General features: G+C 40.9%; 1 protein-coding gene across 1 annotated transcript in view; it reads left to right on the top strand.

Moving 5' to 3' along the window:
• METTL8 (methyltransferase like 8) overlaps nt 1-15,710 on the top strand; it is a 46,193-nt gene that overhangs the window by 26,727 nt on the left and 3,756 nt on the right. Inside the window, 8 exon segments of the mRNA XM_025200511.1 lie at nt 6,039-6,086; nt 6,089-6,150; nt 6,274-6,429; nt 7,030-7,088; nt 11,083-11,146; nt 11,479-11,618; nt 14,759-14,864; nt 14,964-15,030. Coding sequence (XP_025056296.1) covers nt 6,039-6,086; nt 6,089-6,150; nt 6,274-6,429; nt 7,030-7,088; nt 11,083-11,146; nt 11,479-11,618; nt 14,759-14,864; nt 14,964-15,030 — 702 coding nt within the window.

Raw genomic sequence — 15,710 nt, 5'->3', positions numbered from 1 at the left:
TCTTTCCCTCCACAGAGGTATGCAACTCTAGCAAGAAACCTTTTTGCCTGTCCCCACTCAAATGTGAAGCTCCTCCATATGGCAAAAGCTCTTTTGCAGTAGTTGCCCCCTTTCAGGGATGCTTTCTCTTTTCTATCCTTTTTTCCTTCCTCTCTCTTTTTCTTTTATATTATTATTATTATTATTATTATTATTATTATTATTATTATTATTATTATTATATAAGGTGTACTTGTAGTGAAAATAGAGCCTGTACAAATACAAATGTACTTTAAGTTTAAACGTAAGTTGTACCATGTAACAAGGTTAGCAGGGGCAGGAATCTCTGTATGGAGCTGGTCCCTGAATGAATCATTCGTTGATTGTGCAACACAGTAGCTGGTCTGGATAAACAAGTTAACAAGCAGCAATTAACACCTACAAAACTACAGACCAAGAAGAGGAAAGAATCAATACAGAGGCAGGAACTCCCTGAAACTTCACTGTTAAAAGTAGGGAAGCCCCGGTTTGAAATAATCAACCCTGGAAACAGACCCTTGAGGCTGAAATGCCCCCTGATCAACCACTTCCAGAGCTCTATTCATCATGGCAGTGAATCAATCACATTCATCAACGGACTCCCAAGACTGCACGTACCTGCGGATGTGACCCCTGGGGCTGACAGCTGCCATCCAGCAGTTATTAAGAGGGACGCCCCTAGAGGTCAACGACCTGTGGATTGGGTAAGCCCAAGAATTGGGGAGTCACCAAAGTCTGCCAGAGAGGGATAAAAGGTAGCAAAGAATTACCCCCAATGGCACCCTCTTTGACCTGACCAGCACCCTGCCTGTCCAGCCAGAAGGACCAGCCGTTGACCCCCTTCTGAAGCAACATCGCACTGAAAGAAGCCTCCACTGGCCATTGACGGCAGACTCCAGCGCTTGGGGATAGGTATATCTTGACACTGGTGCTTAGTGTTCATAGCTAGCTACTGTGAGTGTGTGTGTGTGTGTGTGTGTGTGTGTGTGTGTGTGTGTGTGTTTGAGGGGATCAGCACCAAGGTTTATGGTCTGACTTTTGCATCCATCCAATAAACTAGAATTTTATGATGATCCTGTGAGTTGGTCCTTTGTAACCAACACAACATAGAGTTTAACACATTTGCAGGCATTGGAAAGTCAGACCAGATTGTTTTACACATTGTGATGAACAATATCATAGCATGTATTTAAATGCACACTGACTGGGATAAGTGAAGGGAGGGCTCAGGATGCAAGAAATCCAGGGTCCTGGGTTTGTTTTGTTTGCCTCATGTAACCAAGAAACCGGGCTTTAAACCTACTGCAGCATTTATCTTGGAGGGTGGTAATCTATTTTCTATTAAAAGGCTATTCTGGAAACAATTAATATATGTGCACTGGGGCAGTAATGTGTTTCAAAAGTTCTAGGGCTGTTGAAATATCCACATTTTAATTGATATTGCTATGGCACAGGTTGAAGCATGTTTAACTTTCCTGTGAATATATCTTCTGCACTGTGCTCTTCCTCACTTTTAATACCATGTGACCAAGGGATTTTTTTTTCTAGTGCCACTTATCTCTTTGCAGTTTAATACACTGAGAATAGGGCTCAAATTTCCCCTCAAGGTTAATGGGAACAACTTTGCCTACCAGCCTGAAATATGACCCTATTCTAGGGCTATCCTATCATCCTGTCCTTTTAAATTCTCTCCCTTTCTCTTATTTTTTATCTAAGTCCATGAAGACAATGTTTATTTTTCTAGACTTCACCTCTAATATTTTCATTTTTGTAGCTAAAACACTGAAAATGAACCCACAGCTGGAAACTAAGCTATGGTTCACATAACCTTCTTCCTCATAATCTAAAATCAATTAGATCTTAATTTGCACTCATTGGAAATAAAATAAGCATTTGCTTAATGCCAAGAAATGTAAGAATCCAAGGACATTTTCTATGAATGCTTTCTTGTTTAAGACTTGAATAGGTGAGTACTGCTGGTAATGTTCCTTCAAAAAGCTCCAGCTTCCCACTGCAAGTAGTAGCACATTTTGGCCTATTTATGTTAACAATGAACTAGACCAAAGCTAATGAGCAGGTTATTTTAGGGCCTTGGAAACTGCAGTAAGGGGGGAAAAAATGACAGTTTCCCACAATATTGAAATATCATGAAAATAGAACAGCTCTGACCAACCTCAACATGAAAAGCAAAAACTGAACAGACTGATGAACCCACTTCCAGGCATTTGGTTGACTCATTAGCATGTCCAGCCTCTTCTCAAGCATGGCTGCAGCAGAAAGCTGCTGCAGAAAAGATTCCATTAAAGAAAAAAAACCCCATGAAGTAACAGATTTCTTCCTGGTCCTAGCTTCAGATGCTCAGAGTACCAAGAAACATTGTGCTTTTTCATGTTTTGAAAAACTCTACAAACTCTACAAATGAGCTGCTTCATAAAATAAACAAAATGAACACAAACCTCTAGTGTCCAGCCTGACAGTTCCTTCATAAAAAACTTTTAGGAACTGAGAAAGGAAAGTTAACATTTTCATTAGTGTAAATTTCATTACCCAATGCAGCTCCTTAACCAGAATCCTGTGCACTAGCAGAGTAGCATTAGGTTGAATTTGACATGTAATCTTTCTGCTCTGTAGCATCTGCTGAATTCATAAAGAAATTGTTAACTAAATTAATTTAATAATAGTAGTTTCTATAACTTTAGTAGGAAAACTAATTGACAGTGATGCTACACATATAGATATTGTACAATGAAGGAAGGATATTATTAAAAAAAAAGTCTGGCCAACAAACTAGCATTGTTTCAGAACTTGCTTAATAATTCAGTACTAGAATCTTAAAGGTTTTAATTTTAGCCATTTTCTTCATTTATTAAACAAGTGATCAGATTTAGAAAAATTACTGAGGAGCTAAAAGCAAGGGTTTTGATCAGACCTTTTGGGGAAGATGTTGAATCTAACAGATTTAAGAATCTTTTGAACAGGAGGCTTGGTTTTGCATTTTTATCATTGAGCAGAATAAGCTTTATGAATGTGCACCACAGACTATTGAAATCCAGTGTGTATGACCTCAATTAACTTGGCACTTGCAGTGTGAAACAGTTCTGCACTATTACTCAGCATGGCTGGGTCTTGCCCTTTAATAAGATAGTTTGATGTGTTAAATATTATTTAAAGAATTATGCAAATGTTTAGTACTTGGCATTCTCCCACCCTCTTGGCACTTCCCACTGTCTATCCTAATCCAAGCATCTCTAATGGCTATTCTCAGTTCTGTTTTACTTTGAAATACTGGAGTGATCGTAGGCAGCATTCTTTTCAAACAACAGTGATAGGAGAGATGTGACTAATAACAAGAGGTGCTGTATAAAGATGGCTCAGAATATTTGTTAAATTATGTATCAGATAATAAAGAAGCTGATTGTGAGAGCAGAATTCTTGAGTGTAGGACCATATCTTTGCAAATCTCCTTAAAGTATTTTCAGATTAAGCAACATCAATGTTGCTCCTGCATCACAGGTATCACAGTACATCACTGGTAAGGCTAAAAGAGTAAGTGCTGTTAGTAGATATGTGTAGGGGCACTGGCTAGCACAGCTCTAAAGGACTGTATTTTCGATAATACTTTTAGAGAGAATCGTAGTTAGCAAGAAACATATGGTTGTTCATAGACATTCATAAATCATAAAAGAGAAAAGATTTTATATATTCTAATATTATAAAAGCCTAAGTCTGTCTGTCTGTTTGTCCATAATGCTTTATTCATGCTCTGACTGGCTGACAAGTAGCCAATCAGAGTGTGAACAAGCATTCCAACAGGAGCTGGCAGGCAGTGGAGTGCCACCATGATGGTGAGGACACAGGGGACAGAGGCCAGGGGTAGGCCAGCACAGCTGGTCCCACCCTGCTTCCTGGAGGCGGGGGCAATGGAGCGGACAGAACCCTGCTCCCTATAAATTTGATATAATATTCCAGGCATAGAATCTAACATTGGAGGTGTGTTTTGAATTAGTCTTGAACCTCAACTTCTTCCCCCTCAACCTCTTCCCCCCTGCAGCTCCTCTCCTTCCCACCCTCCCCACTTTACTGTCAGACCCTGCTCTCCCTGAGCTCATAGAAGGGAGGAACTAACTTGAAAAAAATAACCTTGAAATAAACATAGCTGTAGTAATTTGCATATAGTACCCATAGATTTAGTACATCCAAAATTGATGTATTTCACCTTTTTTGAAACTGTTGCAAGTTTTAGCACTGATATTTCATAAACACACTTTTAAGTAACATATTGGCACCTACTTATATATAGCACAAACTATGCATGAAATTTATCCAAAGCCAAAAGTTCATTACCATGTAGTTCACTGGGCTAGGCCCCACCAGTCGACAGCTTTTCCAGCCATGATGACCCCACAGCTCAGTACTGCTCATGATGTGTGTGCACTCCAGGCATACCCCCCAAAGGATACATGTGCTAATTACCCCCCTCCCCTGACCTGGAACTGGGTGTTCTTGTCATGTGTCCTGGGATCCTCCAAAAATGTATATGCAGATGAGCCACAGGGCAGCCTGGTCTGGCTCTACCTTTTGGAGGGGAGGGCCACACTAATTATATACATCAGGCTGAGAGAGAGGATGACAGTGATTCTGGATGAACTGTTTGGGGCCCAGTTTGGTGATGTTTTAAGGCTGGCGAAGAACCAGCAATCATTGGACATGGGAAAGAAAGGTGCAGCTCAGGTATGGGAGTGAAGAAGAAGTCAAAATGTATTCAGTGTCATGGTTCTTTTGAAAAAAGTAGGTACTGAAGGGGACTGCACTCAATGGACATTACCATATAACTTATTCAAATGAGTTGCACTATCCTATCCTTGTGGTAGGTTCCCATTAACATGTTTGCCAAATGTGGGCCAAGTATTTTATAGTCATGTTCAGTGTTGACTACATTTAATCAGCTTCATAGTGAGTTTCCATTACTGAGCACATGCTGCTTTTAGTAGCAGTTTAAAGACAGACAGTAGATTTAGTGAGGTCTCACTGTCTACAAATTTAAGATGAGGCTCTTTTTGCTCCATGGTAGTTGGGTAAAAAACTCATCTTGTATTTGAGTAAATACAGTATGTCATCTGTTCTTACCCTTAATTTAAGAACATTACACAAAAAATGTATAAAACTGTATAAATATGTAACTTGATGCCTGGATCATCATACTTAATGAATAGTCATTAATAGCTAGTTTAGAGGAGGTATCAAGCAGAGTTTCAGAGGGGTCTATCCTGGGTCTGGTATTTTGTAACATCATAAATGATTTGGATGATGGGACAGTGCATGCTTAGCAAACTTGCAGATGACACCAAATTGGGTAGAGTTGCAGGCACTTTGGAGGGTAAGGCTGGGATGTAGAATGATGTGGATTGACTGGAGAAATGTTCTGAACCAATCAGATGAAATCCAACAACAAAATCAAGTACTAGTTCCTGCACTTGGAATATAATAATTGCACACACAAATACAGATTGGGGAATTATTGGCTAAAATGAGGTACTGTAGAAAAGGACCTGGGGATTACAGTGTACCATTAACTGAATATGAGATAACACAGTGTGCTGTTATTGCAAAAATAAAGACAACAGCATGGGGGGTAGGGGGTGGTTGTACTTAATAGGAATGTCTCTTGCACACAGAAGAGAAGCCTGAGAGGGATCTAACTTTGCTAATAAGCTTTTAATTGTGTATTTTCATCATATTCTCCTTTATACTACAGAATAAATATAGAACACACAAAAAACCTGTTCTTACAGTCATTATTCAGGTAAAACCCCTTTTAATCTTAGCAGGTGTTTTGCTTGAGCAAAGGCACAAGGATTGGGCTTGAAGCCTTGATATTTGATTTAAAGAAGCTCCATGTGGAAAACATCAGATTTCCTAAATGTTAGTGCAGCGATCAGCCCCTTTCCAGTTTAAAGTCTTGTTATGTTTCATAATTCTTGTGAACATTGATATTTCACTCTTTTTTTTTATTCTAAACCAATATGAGCAAGAAGCCAGCAAATATTGGAATGCATTTTGCAAGACTTATAAAATAACTTTTTCAAGAATCGTAATTGGCTGTTTCTGGAGTTTCCAGAAATTCTTCCACAAGCAAAGAGAAATTGAATGGAAACAGAGGGAAAAGATCAAGATCATGTCAGCATGAATGCTGTAAGCCATGCCATATCTGCAATTATTCCTGGAATGTTGGAAGAAGACAAATATTCTTGCCAGAACAGTTCAGAGGACTGTTTTACTTCTGTCCAAGGATGTACATACACCAAAAGACAAATGGAATCTGTTGTTGATAAGCATCACATGAACTCTGAAAAAGAACCTGGGAAGCTAGAATCTTTCCCTGGTAGCAATGCTACTTACAGAATACTAGAGGTACTGCACTGCAAACTTCTCGCATGTAATCTACAGTTTGAAGCGATTGCTTAAAATGTAGTAATGCTAGGAAGTAATTTTTCAGTCAATAACTACTGACCATTCACAATACCAGCTTTAACTTCTGGCTAGAATTTTCAGAGGAACCTAAAGAAAACAGGTCTTAGATCTCCAAAGGTATTTAGATACCTAATTCTACTGGGAGTTAGGTACTTAAATACTGTTGAGGATCTAGGATTTGCCCAGTTTCCAATTAAAGTCATTGGGAGGTGGACTTCTAATTCCTTAAGAATTTTGCAGCTGAATATACTTTTGTTCTGTATAAGCTAGTGTCTTGTTCCAGAACAGCAAAATTGTACAAAAAAGCTGTATTTTCCTGTGTAGCTGCTTCTGAGAGGTGACTGGTCCAGCTACTGAGAAGTTAGGCCCTGATCCTGGACCCTAGGGCCCATGTTTTGAGTGTTGGGGTGTTCAGCAAAACAAAGCCTCTTCTCCCTGTTTTAAACTTTTATAATGCTTTTGCTTGATTTTGAACAAAAAATCTGAGTTAAGCCTTATTTGTTGTTTGTTTATTTTTGTTTGTTTCTACTTCAATTCCAGGTTGGTTGTGGTGCTGGAAACAGTGTATTTCCTATTTTGAAGGCTCTACGATAAGCTGTGCCAGCCACACCCCTTCCTCCAAATCCATACCCTATGCCAGGACTGTCCAACTGGTAGCCTGGGAGGGGTTAAATTGGGGCCTGCAGGGCTTGTCTGTACACTGATTTGGTACAGCTCTGGAACCCAGGGGTTCAGAGCTGCCGTTCACCCCCTCACCTCCTTGCTTGCCACCAAATTCAGGGTCTTTAGTCACTGCTAGCAACTCGACTAGCAGGGAAAAGGGGGGCACTAGCAGTGGCAGTGTTCGGCTCTGGGTGCTATATCTGTGCCCAGGGTGCAGCTCCAGGAGCCTCTCTGACAGGCAACTGCTGGGGGTGGGTTTTCCAATCTGCAAGAAGCCTTGAAGATCAGATCTGGCCTGCAAGGCAATTAAGTGGGACAGCCCTGCCTTATGTTAACTAAACAGAAGTATTAAGCTAGTCTGCTCCTGAAAAAAATGCTGACTTGATTGCTGTAGGTACCAGGAAATTTTACTTACAGAATGCAGGACAGTGTTGATAGGTGCAGTGTACAATGTTCCCCATGAAGTTCCTCAGGACTGTCCTAGAACCAGTGAGCAGGAGTATTTTATGAAGGTAGTTGTTTTTGGTTTTGTTTTTTTTTTTTCTCCATAAGGCACCCACTGTTATCACACAAGTTACCAAATAGCCACCAAACAGAATCTGGGGTCACATTCACTGGTGACATGAATGGCAGTGCCATGCACATTGCAAGATGTTGTGAGTGCTATCCCTGACCACTTGCATCACTTCTGAACTTCACTATTGTCTATCAAATGGAATCAGCTTGTAGTAATGTGAAGAGAAGTTTCGTGTTGCATTACTTAATCCCTTGAGCCATGCCATCCCATCTGCTTAGCAGCTTCTGTTTTAGGAGGTAAGCACATTTTCTTTGCCATGTATGTGGTTAGTATTTATTGGAAGAGCTGTGCACAGATCAGAGGAAAGAAGAGACTTCTTTCAACTCTTTTCTCCAAAAGCTAGTATTGGTTCTACAGACAAATACTAATAGTTTCCATTTCCATACTGACTTTCATCCTCAATGCAAATTCTATGTTAGGCTTACAACATCCGTTTTATAGAAGCACACCATTATCCAGACATGGAAACTGAGGCATAGAGAGAATTAAGTGCCCTGCCAAGAGTACACAGGCAGTGGGTTTAAGTGTTTGGAATGGTATATAGGTCTCACTACCAGACCAAACATTTTTTATCCCTTAAACACCATGTAATGAAAGAAGAAACTTTTGTTACTAGGGAAAACAAAGTATGAGAGAAACACATTGGGTACATATATGAGGAAAAACCCAAACTGATATTTAGTAAACAAGAGATGTTTTTAATGCAAGAGTTCTTGTAATTATGAATCTTATTGGTCAATATTTTAGTTGGTGATTTCAGTTTATATGCAAATCATACATGTGACCAGATAGGTGCATTGAAACACCTTACCTCACAGCCTTTCCTGCACTGCCCAGATCAAACCTAACAACCTTACCTATTCAAAGGCATGTGTACTTATATCTAAGTAGAACTTAGGCTATATTTGGTATCATAAAAATTGCCTTTTGTCTACATACAAGAAAGTGGGTAGAAACAGCTGGGATCATATTCTGGTTGAAAGAAAAAATTCATCTCCTTGGGAATATGGATGTATATGTTTTTATGATCCAAAATTAAAAATAAAAGCAATGGTTCTTTACACAGATATTGCTTCTTTAATATAAATCAACCGTGGGATAACCATCCAGACCAGATTTATGCCTGTTATTTGACTGGAAACTTTTCATTAAGGTCTCTTCCTGATTTCTCTGATCATCTGTTTATACATCCTAATGACTGAGTCATTTAGGTAACTAGGTCAGTCAGTTCTGATGGGCACACCCCCCTCTCTGCCACCCAAAGCCAGCCCAGGCTTCTAGATCAGGGGCAAAGCCCAAGTTCGCTCCCACTATCAGACCCTAGCCATTCAATCCCTCCTGCTCTCTGGTTCTCCATGGCCCTGACTCACATCTAGTTCTGCTCCTAAGAGAGGGTCTTTACCTCTTTTGGGGATGCCCAGTGCAACCTGAAGTTTCAAGCAGCAAACAGACAGCTCTACTTCAGTGAAGACATTTACTGAACTGACAGAAACAACCAATCAGAGCGCGAATACAGCATTTGGACAGGAGGTGGTGGAGCACTGTCATGATGATGGGGACACAGGGGGTGGGGGACGAGGCCAGCTGTGCTAGCCTCACCTCCCCTGCCCTGCTCCCTGGAGGTGGCACCCACCCCATCCTTGCTCCTTGGAGGTAGTGGCAGCAGCACAGGGGGGAGCGGGGTTGAGACGCTTTTGTGGGGGGGGCAAGGCCAGCACCCTTTTCCTTCCCCCCAGGCCCGCTTCCTGCAGGCATTAAATACGAAAGGGTGGGGCTGAGGCCAGCACTGCAGGCCTTGCCCCGTCTCTCTCTCCTGCAGTGCTCCCTCTCAATGCTGGGGGGAACAGCAGGGCCGGGCCGACATGGCGGCGGGAGAGGGGAGGAGCAGGCCTGGGAGGGGGGGGGGTGGCGGTGGGCGCGCCGGGTCCAGCTTGGCCCCGAAATGGAGGGTGGGGGGGAGTGGCCTGGCCCAGCCCTCAAACGACGGTGGAGAAGATGGGGGGTGGGCCCGGTACTGGGCCCATTATGGCGGAGGAGGGGTGGGGGCATGCCGATCCCAGCCTGGCCCCAAAATGGAGGGTATGGGGGAGGAACACTGGGCACAGCCTGGCCCCAACTGGGGCGGTTGGGTAGGCCCAGCCCCAAAACAGTGGCTGGGAGGGTGCTGGGGCCAGGCTTGGTCCCACAGTGGAGTGCGGGAAAGGGTGAGCAGGCCTGGTCTCGATGGTGGTGGGGGGAGCCGGATGCAGGTTTCTGACCCTGCCTGCACCCCACATCCATCATTCTTGATGGGCAATTGGCTAGTATTAACAATAAACCCACATGGTCACCCAAGGTCAATCAGAAATTCAGCTGCTTGCCCTCACCCATGCTAGATCTTGATTTCACAATCCCTGGGCTTATCTGGTTAGTAGTTGCAAAACTGATAAAGGTTTTGTTCTGGATGGGATGTTTTAGGTCCAAAAGAGTTTTCCTATTGATTCTTTATACACAGCCTCTACTAAACTGTATAATTTGGAAGATCTGTTGGGCAGAGGCACAAGTTCACTTCATTCTTTTGCCATAACATCCTGTCCAAAATCCATAGCACTTTAGGAGAAATTAATGAATTTTCTGAGGGCTAATCCTCTTTGTGCAGTAGCTTAGCTTCTGTTCTGCTCACCTTTTCTTATGCTGGTTGTGAAAGAGTTGATAAAACTGTGTCACTTGCATTGTTTGGTGTGAGGGAAAAGCTGGCTTTGCAGTGGATGTGAAGAGAAAGGGTAGCAACATTACAGGAAAATAACATGTATTTGATTAAGAAGGCAATAGGTGATGGAAGGAAACAATCCAAGCCACACAGTCAGATCAAACCCAGCACAATTGATACCTGGGAATCAGGATACCTAGACCTTTTCAGAACTGTTGATAAGTAATTATCTTAATTGCAGGAAAAATAAATGTTTTTCCTGTTACTGATTATATGACATGAATGGGCCAGTGCTAGAGAATCTTAGTGGAGCTGCAGAGAGCCACAAAACAACCTCACAGTAAAATTTTGACCTGTTGTCATAATGCAGTATCAGGGTACCATCACAACTACTTATGGCTCTCTGACTCCATCCAACACCATCTTCTGTCTCTTCCTGGCCACTTCTTCCCTGGCTATTGGGCAGTGCAGGAAAGTCTGAGAGTCTCCTCTACTTCACCAGTAGTTGGCAAGTATTCTTTCAGATCTGACTCATTTGCTCAGTGTACCCAGTGCTGCCTTGCAGAGTCCCCCAAGAAGCCTTGTTCTGTTCTGTGACCATCAACATAGACTCTTATCCTTTACAATAGCAATTCCTTAATCACTGTTTATTTTGTGTTCCTAGTGATACACCTGGGGGCTTTCTGTACTGTTGTGATTTTGCTTCAGGAGCAGTGGAGTTGGTAAAGGTATTTAATGTGTTCATTTTTGAGTGTGTGGTGTACCCCATAAGCCTGGAATACAGAAGGCTACAAGAAAACTATCCTTTTGAAATGGGGTATTATGGTTCTGACAACACTGGAGTTTTCAGTACTCCAAAGAACAAAGTCTTGCTCTGCCTGGAGAGAATGAATGCTGTCAGTAAGCCTGTCTCGCAGCTTGAACAAGATCCCAGAACAGAATCAGCTTTATGTGAAATGTTTTACAAAATGGAATAATTGAAAAAACGTTTCTTGAGTCATGCTAAATGTATTAACCACTGCTATTCTCTTGGTGCTTCTCTTAATCTTTATCCTGACAGTCACACTCATCCTACAATCCAGCCTGGTGTTCTGCCTTTGTTCATGATGTGTGTGATGATGCTTTACCCTGCCCTTTTCCAGATGAGATCTTGGATGTCATTCTTCTTGTCTTTGTGCTCTCTGCTATTCATCCTGACAGGTAAATGAAGACTGAAGGGCAAAGCAAATGGGTTAAAGCTCTTTTATCACTAGTGGTTTTCAAGACTATCAAAGCAAGATGATGAATCTTGAATTTATTATTTAGCATGCTATATTTTGCATAATACAGGGCATTTTAAATGCCATTTCCCCTTTTCAGATGTGTGAGAGAAGCTGGTCAAACTACTTCATTAGTGAGGCTCCTGTCACCATCAAAATGAAATGAGTGAATTCTAGTAAGACACATACCTATTAAAAGTGACAGTGCTTCAAGAAAATTACAAATTCAGGAACAGACTGCTAGTCTCCCAGAGGGAAATTACTCTTAGTGATCATAAAACAAACATCCTTGATTTAGCATCTTACAACATGTTGATAAAGGTCTGGGGTGCTGATTTAGTTACACACAAGTGCATATGTGCTGGCCTCTTAAAAATAAATTAATTTAAGAGTATGTGGTTTGTTTGGATTAAGCACATTTAATCTACTTTTCGTGCACAATATTATGTTGAAAGCTCTCAGCTTTGCTATTAAAGCCATGTTCAGTATCTAATGAACCACCTTTTTTGTTTCTAAATCTGACTAATTTTGAAAATATCTTCTATGGGGAAAATACCAAAGGGTATATGTAATTCATACTCACCAGTTCAATACTGCAATTCAATTCCTCATTTATCCAGACTGTACAAAAGGAAATGCATCTTGTACCTATAATGGTAGGATTTTTGCTTTACGAACTGCATTGCAAATGGACTTCCATGTACTCCACAAACAATAGAACAGTATTCACCTCTTTTTTTTTTTTACATTTGAGAACTATTTCCTTGCCTGAGTGGTTGAGTTATTAATGATTAGTTTTTTGCTGAAAAAGATCTTCCTATATAGGATATCTCTCCTTCCTGTTTGTGCAAAGATGAGCACAAGTTATGTGCAGAAGAGTGTTTTGCAAAGCCTGGGTGCATATTCCAAACACAATTCAAACAGAGGATTCACATCTACATGAGTGCAGTGGGCAAGGTTTTAGATCAAATATATTTTATTGCACCTTTTTGCCACTAGAAAGAATAACTGAATGTTCAGTCAGAATTCCTGGGGACTGCCTCACATTAACCCTTTGAGTATAAGGGGTTTTCCCCCCTGAAGTTTAGGAGCCAGAAGACATCTCTTTGTGTAGTAATCTTTGTAGTGTAATGCAGTCTCCAAAGGTTTATGTATTAAAATCAGGGGTGTTAAGTATATGGATTTCAGGAAGAATCCAGCCTGCAGAGCCATGTCATTTGATCTGTGGGGCTCCTGGAAGGGCCAGGAATTTTGGGGTAGGGTGAGCAGGGGGAGAGCCTGCCACTGAACTCTAGGGTACAGAGCCCTGTTGGGGAAGCTTTTCAACAGCAGAGAGGCGAGAAATAGCTGAGTTAATCCCTGCTGCTCCCTGAGATGACACAGCAGTTAATGCCACTGCCAATTGCCCTGCTACCAGAAGTGGGTCTGGATCGAGCCCATAAGCAGCACTATGAGCCAGACGGGTTTGACATACATGTACTAAAAGATACCAGATTCATTATAGGCATCATGTAGAAGTCAAGTGATAGCATAAAGAAAACTGTAATCTAGACCCTTGCTTTTAAGAGCTCTTAATAGAAACTGTCTAGAAGTATGAAATCTGAGAGATGGCAAAGAAAACACAGAGAATGATAGTTAAGAGGCTCAAATAAATGAATCTGGATATTTGCAAAGGTCAATTCCTCAGGTGTTTATTGTATTTACTACCTTAGAAACCATCAGGTAATATTTTGCTGTTAGGCCTCTGTGTTCTCCTTTTTTCAGTTGCTCATCTTGGATTTTGAGAAACAACATTCTGCTAGCAGCCCCCTCTGTTGAAGTTGGTCTCAAAACCAAGTGATAATTTGGAAGGTGTCAAACTTCTTTGTGCCCTGTATTGAATGTGCAATTACTGGGTCATATTTTTCAGAACGTTTCCATTTTGTACATATATGTGTAAGTTTTGTCCAGATTTCCTTGTAAATGCCCAAAAGACATATTCGCCTATGCAGAGTCTTTATTTTTGTGCCTAACTCTCTTTTCTGACTACTATTTTTGTCTATTCTGACTACCATTATTGCTAGGGCAGAAATACTGGGACCGGCTGTGTGTGTTCAAACAGGTCTTTTAAATTTTTGATTTCTAAGGAAATCCCATGCTTAAGTTAAAAATAAAAGAACAAATTCTCTTTTTTACATGCTTCCTTTTGGCTCATAATTTTCTTTTTCTCCTGAGATACCTCCTAAAAGTCAGAAATAGTCAGCACCTTCAAGATTAGTGGGAGTAAGTTGGAATTCTTCAGTGTTGCTATTCAGGGGCTAGTTTGTGCCATTAGGTATAGCCCCAGGCAAGCATCAGTGCATGAGTTGCAACACTGTAGAAGGAGCCCCAAGAGGGATTGTGCTTCAGATGTCTTCTGTACTCACCCCTTGTGTTCAAGAAGGCTTTATTATACCACAGTTGTTTAGGGTGACACTGAGTTCCCCCCACCTCCCACCAATATGTCCAGATTGGTTTCTTCTACTGGATTCCCCTTCACAAGTGCAGTTTAGTCTCCCTTCCATTCCCAGAGGATAGACACACACATAGCACAATTATATGCCTTGTCTGAACACCTAGATAGAGAGATTAGCTGGATATCTAGATACAGAGATTTGATGGATTCCCATCTGCCTTCCTCTTCCTTTACCGCTTCAGTCTTTTATCTTCCTACCTAGAAAGATGGCCTGATCCACTCCATCCAGTCAGGTAGACGGTTGTTTATTTCACTGTACATCACATTTCTGCCTGCTGCTTTGCCTCTAACTTACTCCAGCCTTCTAACCATAGAGGTCCAGATCTCAAGAACCCTACATTAATCCATCCTTTAACTTTTGTTTAAGAGGAGGAAAGAACTTGATTCCTCTCTCCATCATGTTTAAATTTGTGTCCCTTTGCACCCTCATTTGTGAATCTCTCTTGTTTTTTGTACTGAGGCTGTTAGCATCTAGCATGTTTAGGAGATTCTTTACGCTGAGGCCTCAGAAACCTACATCTTGGACCAAGCAGCTAAATAAAGCAGGTATCTTTGGAATTTCACCAGTATCATATTTGTTTTTGAAGATTACAAGGAGTTGTAAATAGACTGACTAAATTACTGAAACCTGGAGGGATGTTGTTATTTCAAGACTATGGAAGATATGATACAACACAGCTTTCTTTAAAAATGGTATTGTCTAGAGATTTCTTTTAGTTCAGCATTTGTTCTTCAGCTTGTTTATATCTCTTAAACCACAGTCCTTCTTTTTACATTTTTTTTTGTCTCTTAGGCCACTGTTGGTCAGAGAATTTTAATGTCCAAGGAGATGGTACCAGAGCTTATTTATTTACCAAAGGTATGATGCAAAAGCAACAAAAATGAATTTTGGTTTTATAGGAGAGTACTAAGTGTCTCTTGAGATTGTTAGGGTTGCTAAAGTTCTTACTTAAAAGACTTGTAATTCTCATAGACCCCCTTCTTTGATTTTCCCTTTTTTCACAAACTTGAAATGTATGTTTTTAAAGAACCTTACAGAAGGAAGATTTCACTTTACTTCCCCAGCTTTGTTCTGCTGAAGCTGAAGATATAGTCTGGCTATTTTTATTTAACAGCCATAGTGTTTATTTGCTCTGCATAAATATTGTCTCTGAACCAGCATCATTGCTCTATAGCTATTCAGCTCTCATAGAGTCAGCAGAAAGAGCATAAACTGATCTTGTGGAACCCATAAAAGTATCTAGTCCATTTTTATTTTTATTTTTTAGATTTGCGAAACATGGATTGATTTTTGTTTAAGCAAGAAATAGGTCTAAAGTTGTTATAGCGGTTTTGACTGACTTTGGGCCCAATTTTGACTGTACTTCAATTTTGCACAAGACTAACTGCCATGCATACTGTTAACAAAGGCATGAGATCAAAATCAGGTCTCTAAAAATATTTTCTTAACTAAATGGCCTTTAGGGGCTGATTGTGCCTTTGGGGTCTGTTTGTAGAACAGGTCTTTTTGTTATACAAGTACAGTCCTAGGTCCTGCTG

The sequence above is a fragment of the Alligator sinensis genome, unplaced genomic scaffold (assembly GCF_000455745.1).
Source record: "Alligator sinensis unplaced genomic scaffold, ASM45574v1 scaffold321_1, whole genome shotgun sequence".
NCBI lineage: Eukaryota > Metazoa > Chordata > Crocodylia > Alligatoridae > Alligator > Alligator sinensis.
The sequence above is the reverse complement of the archived record's forward strand: the minus strand, read 5'-3'. Positions and strand labels throughout refer to the sequence as shown.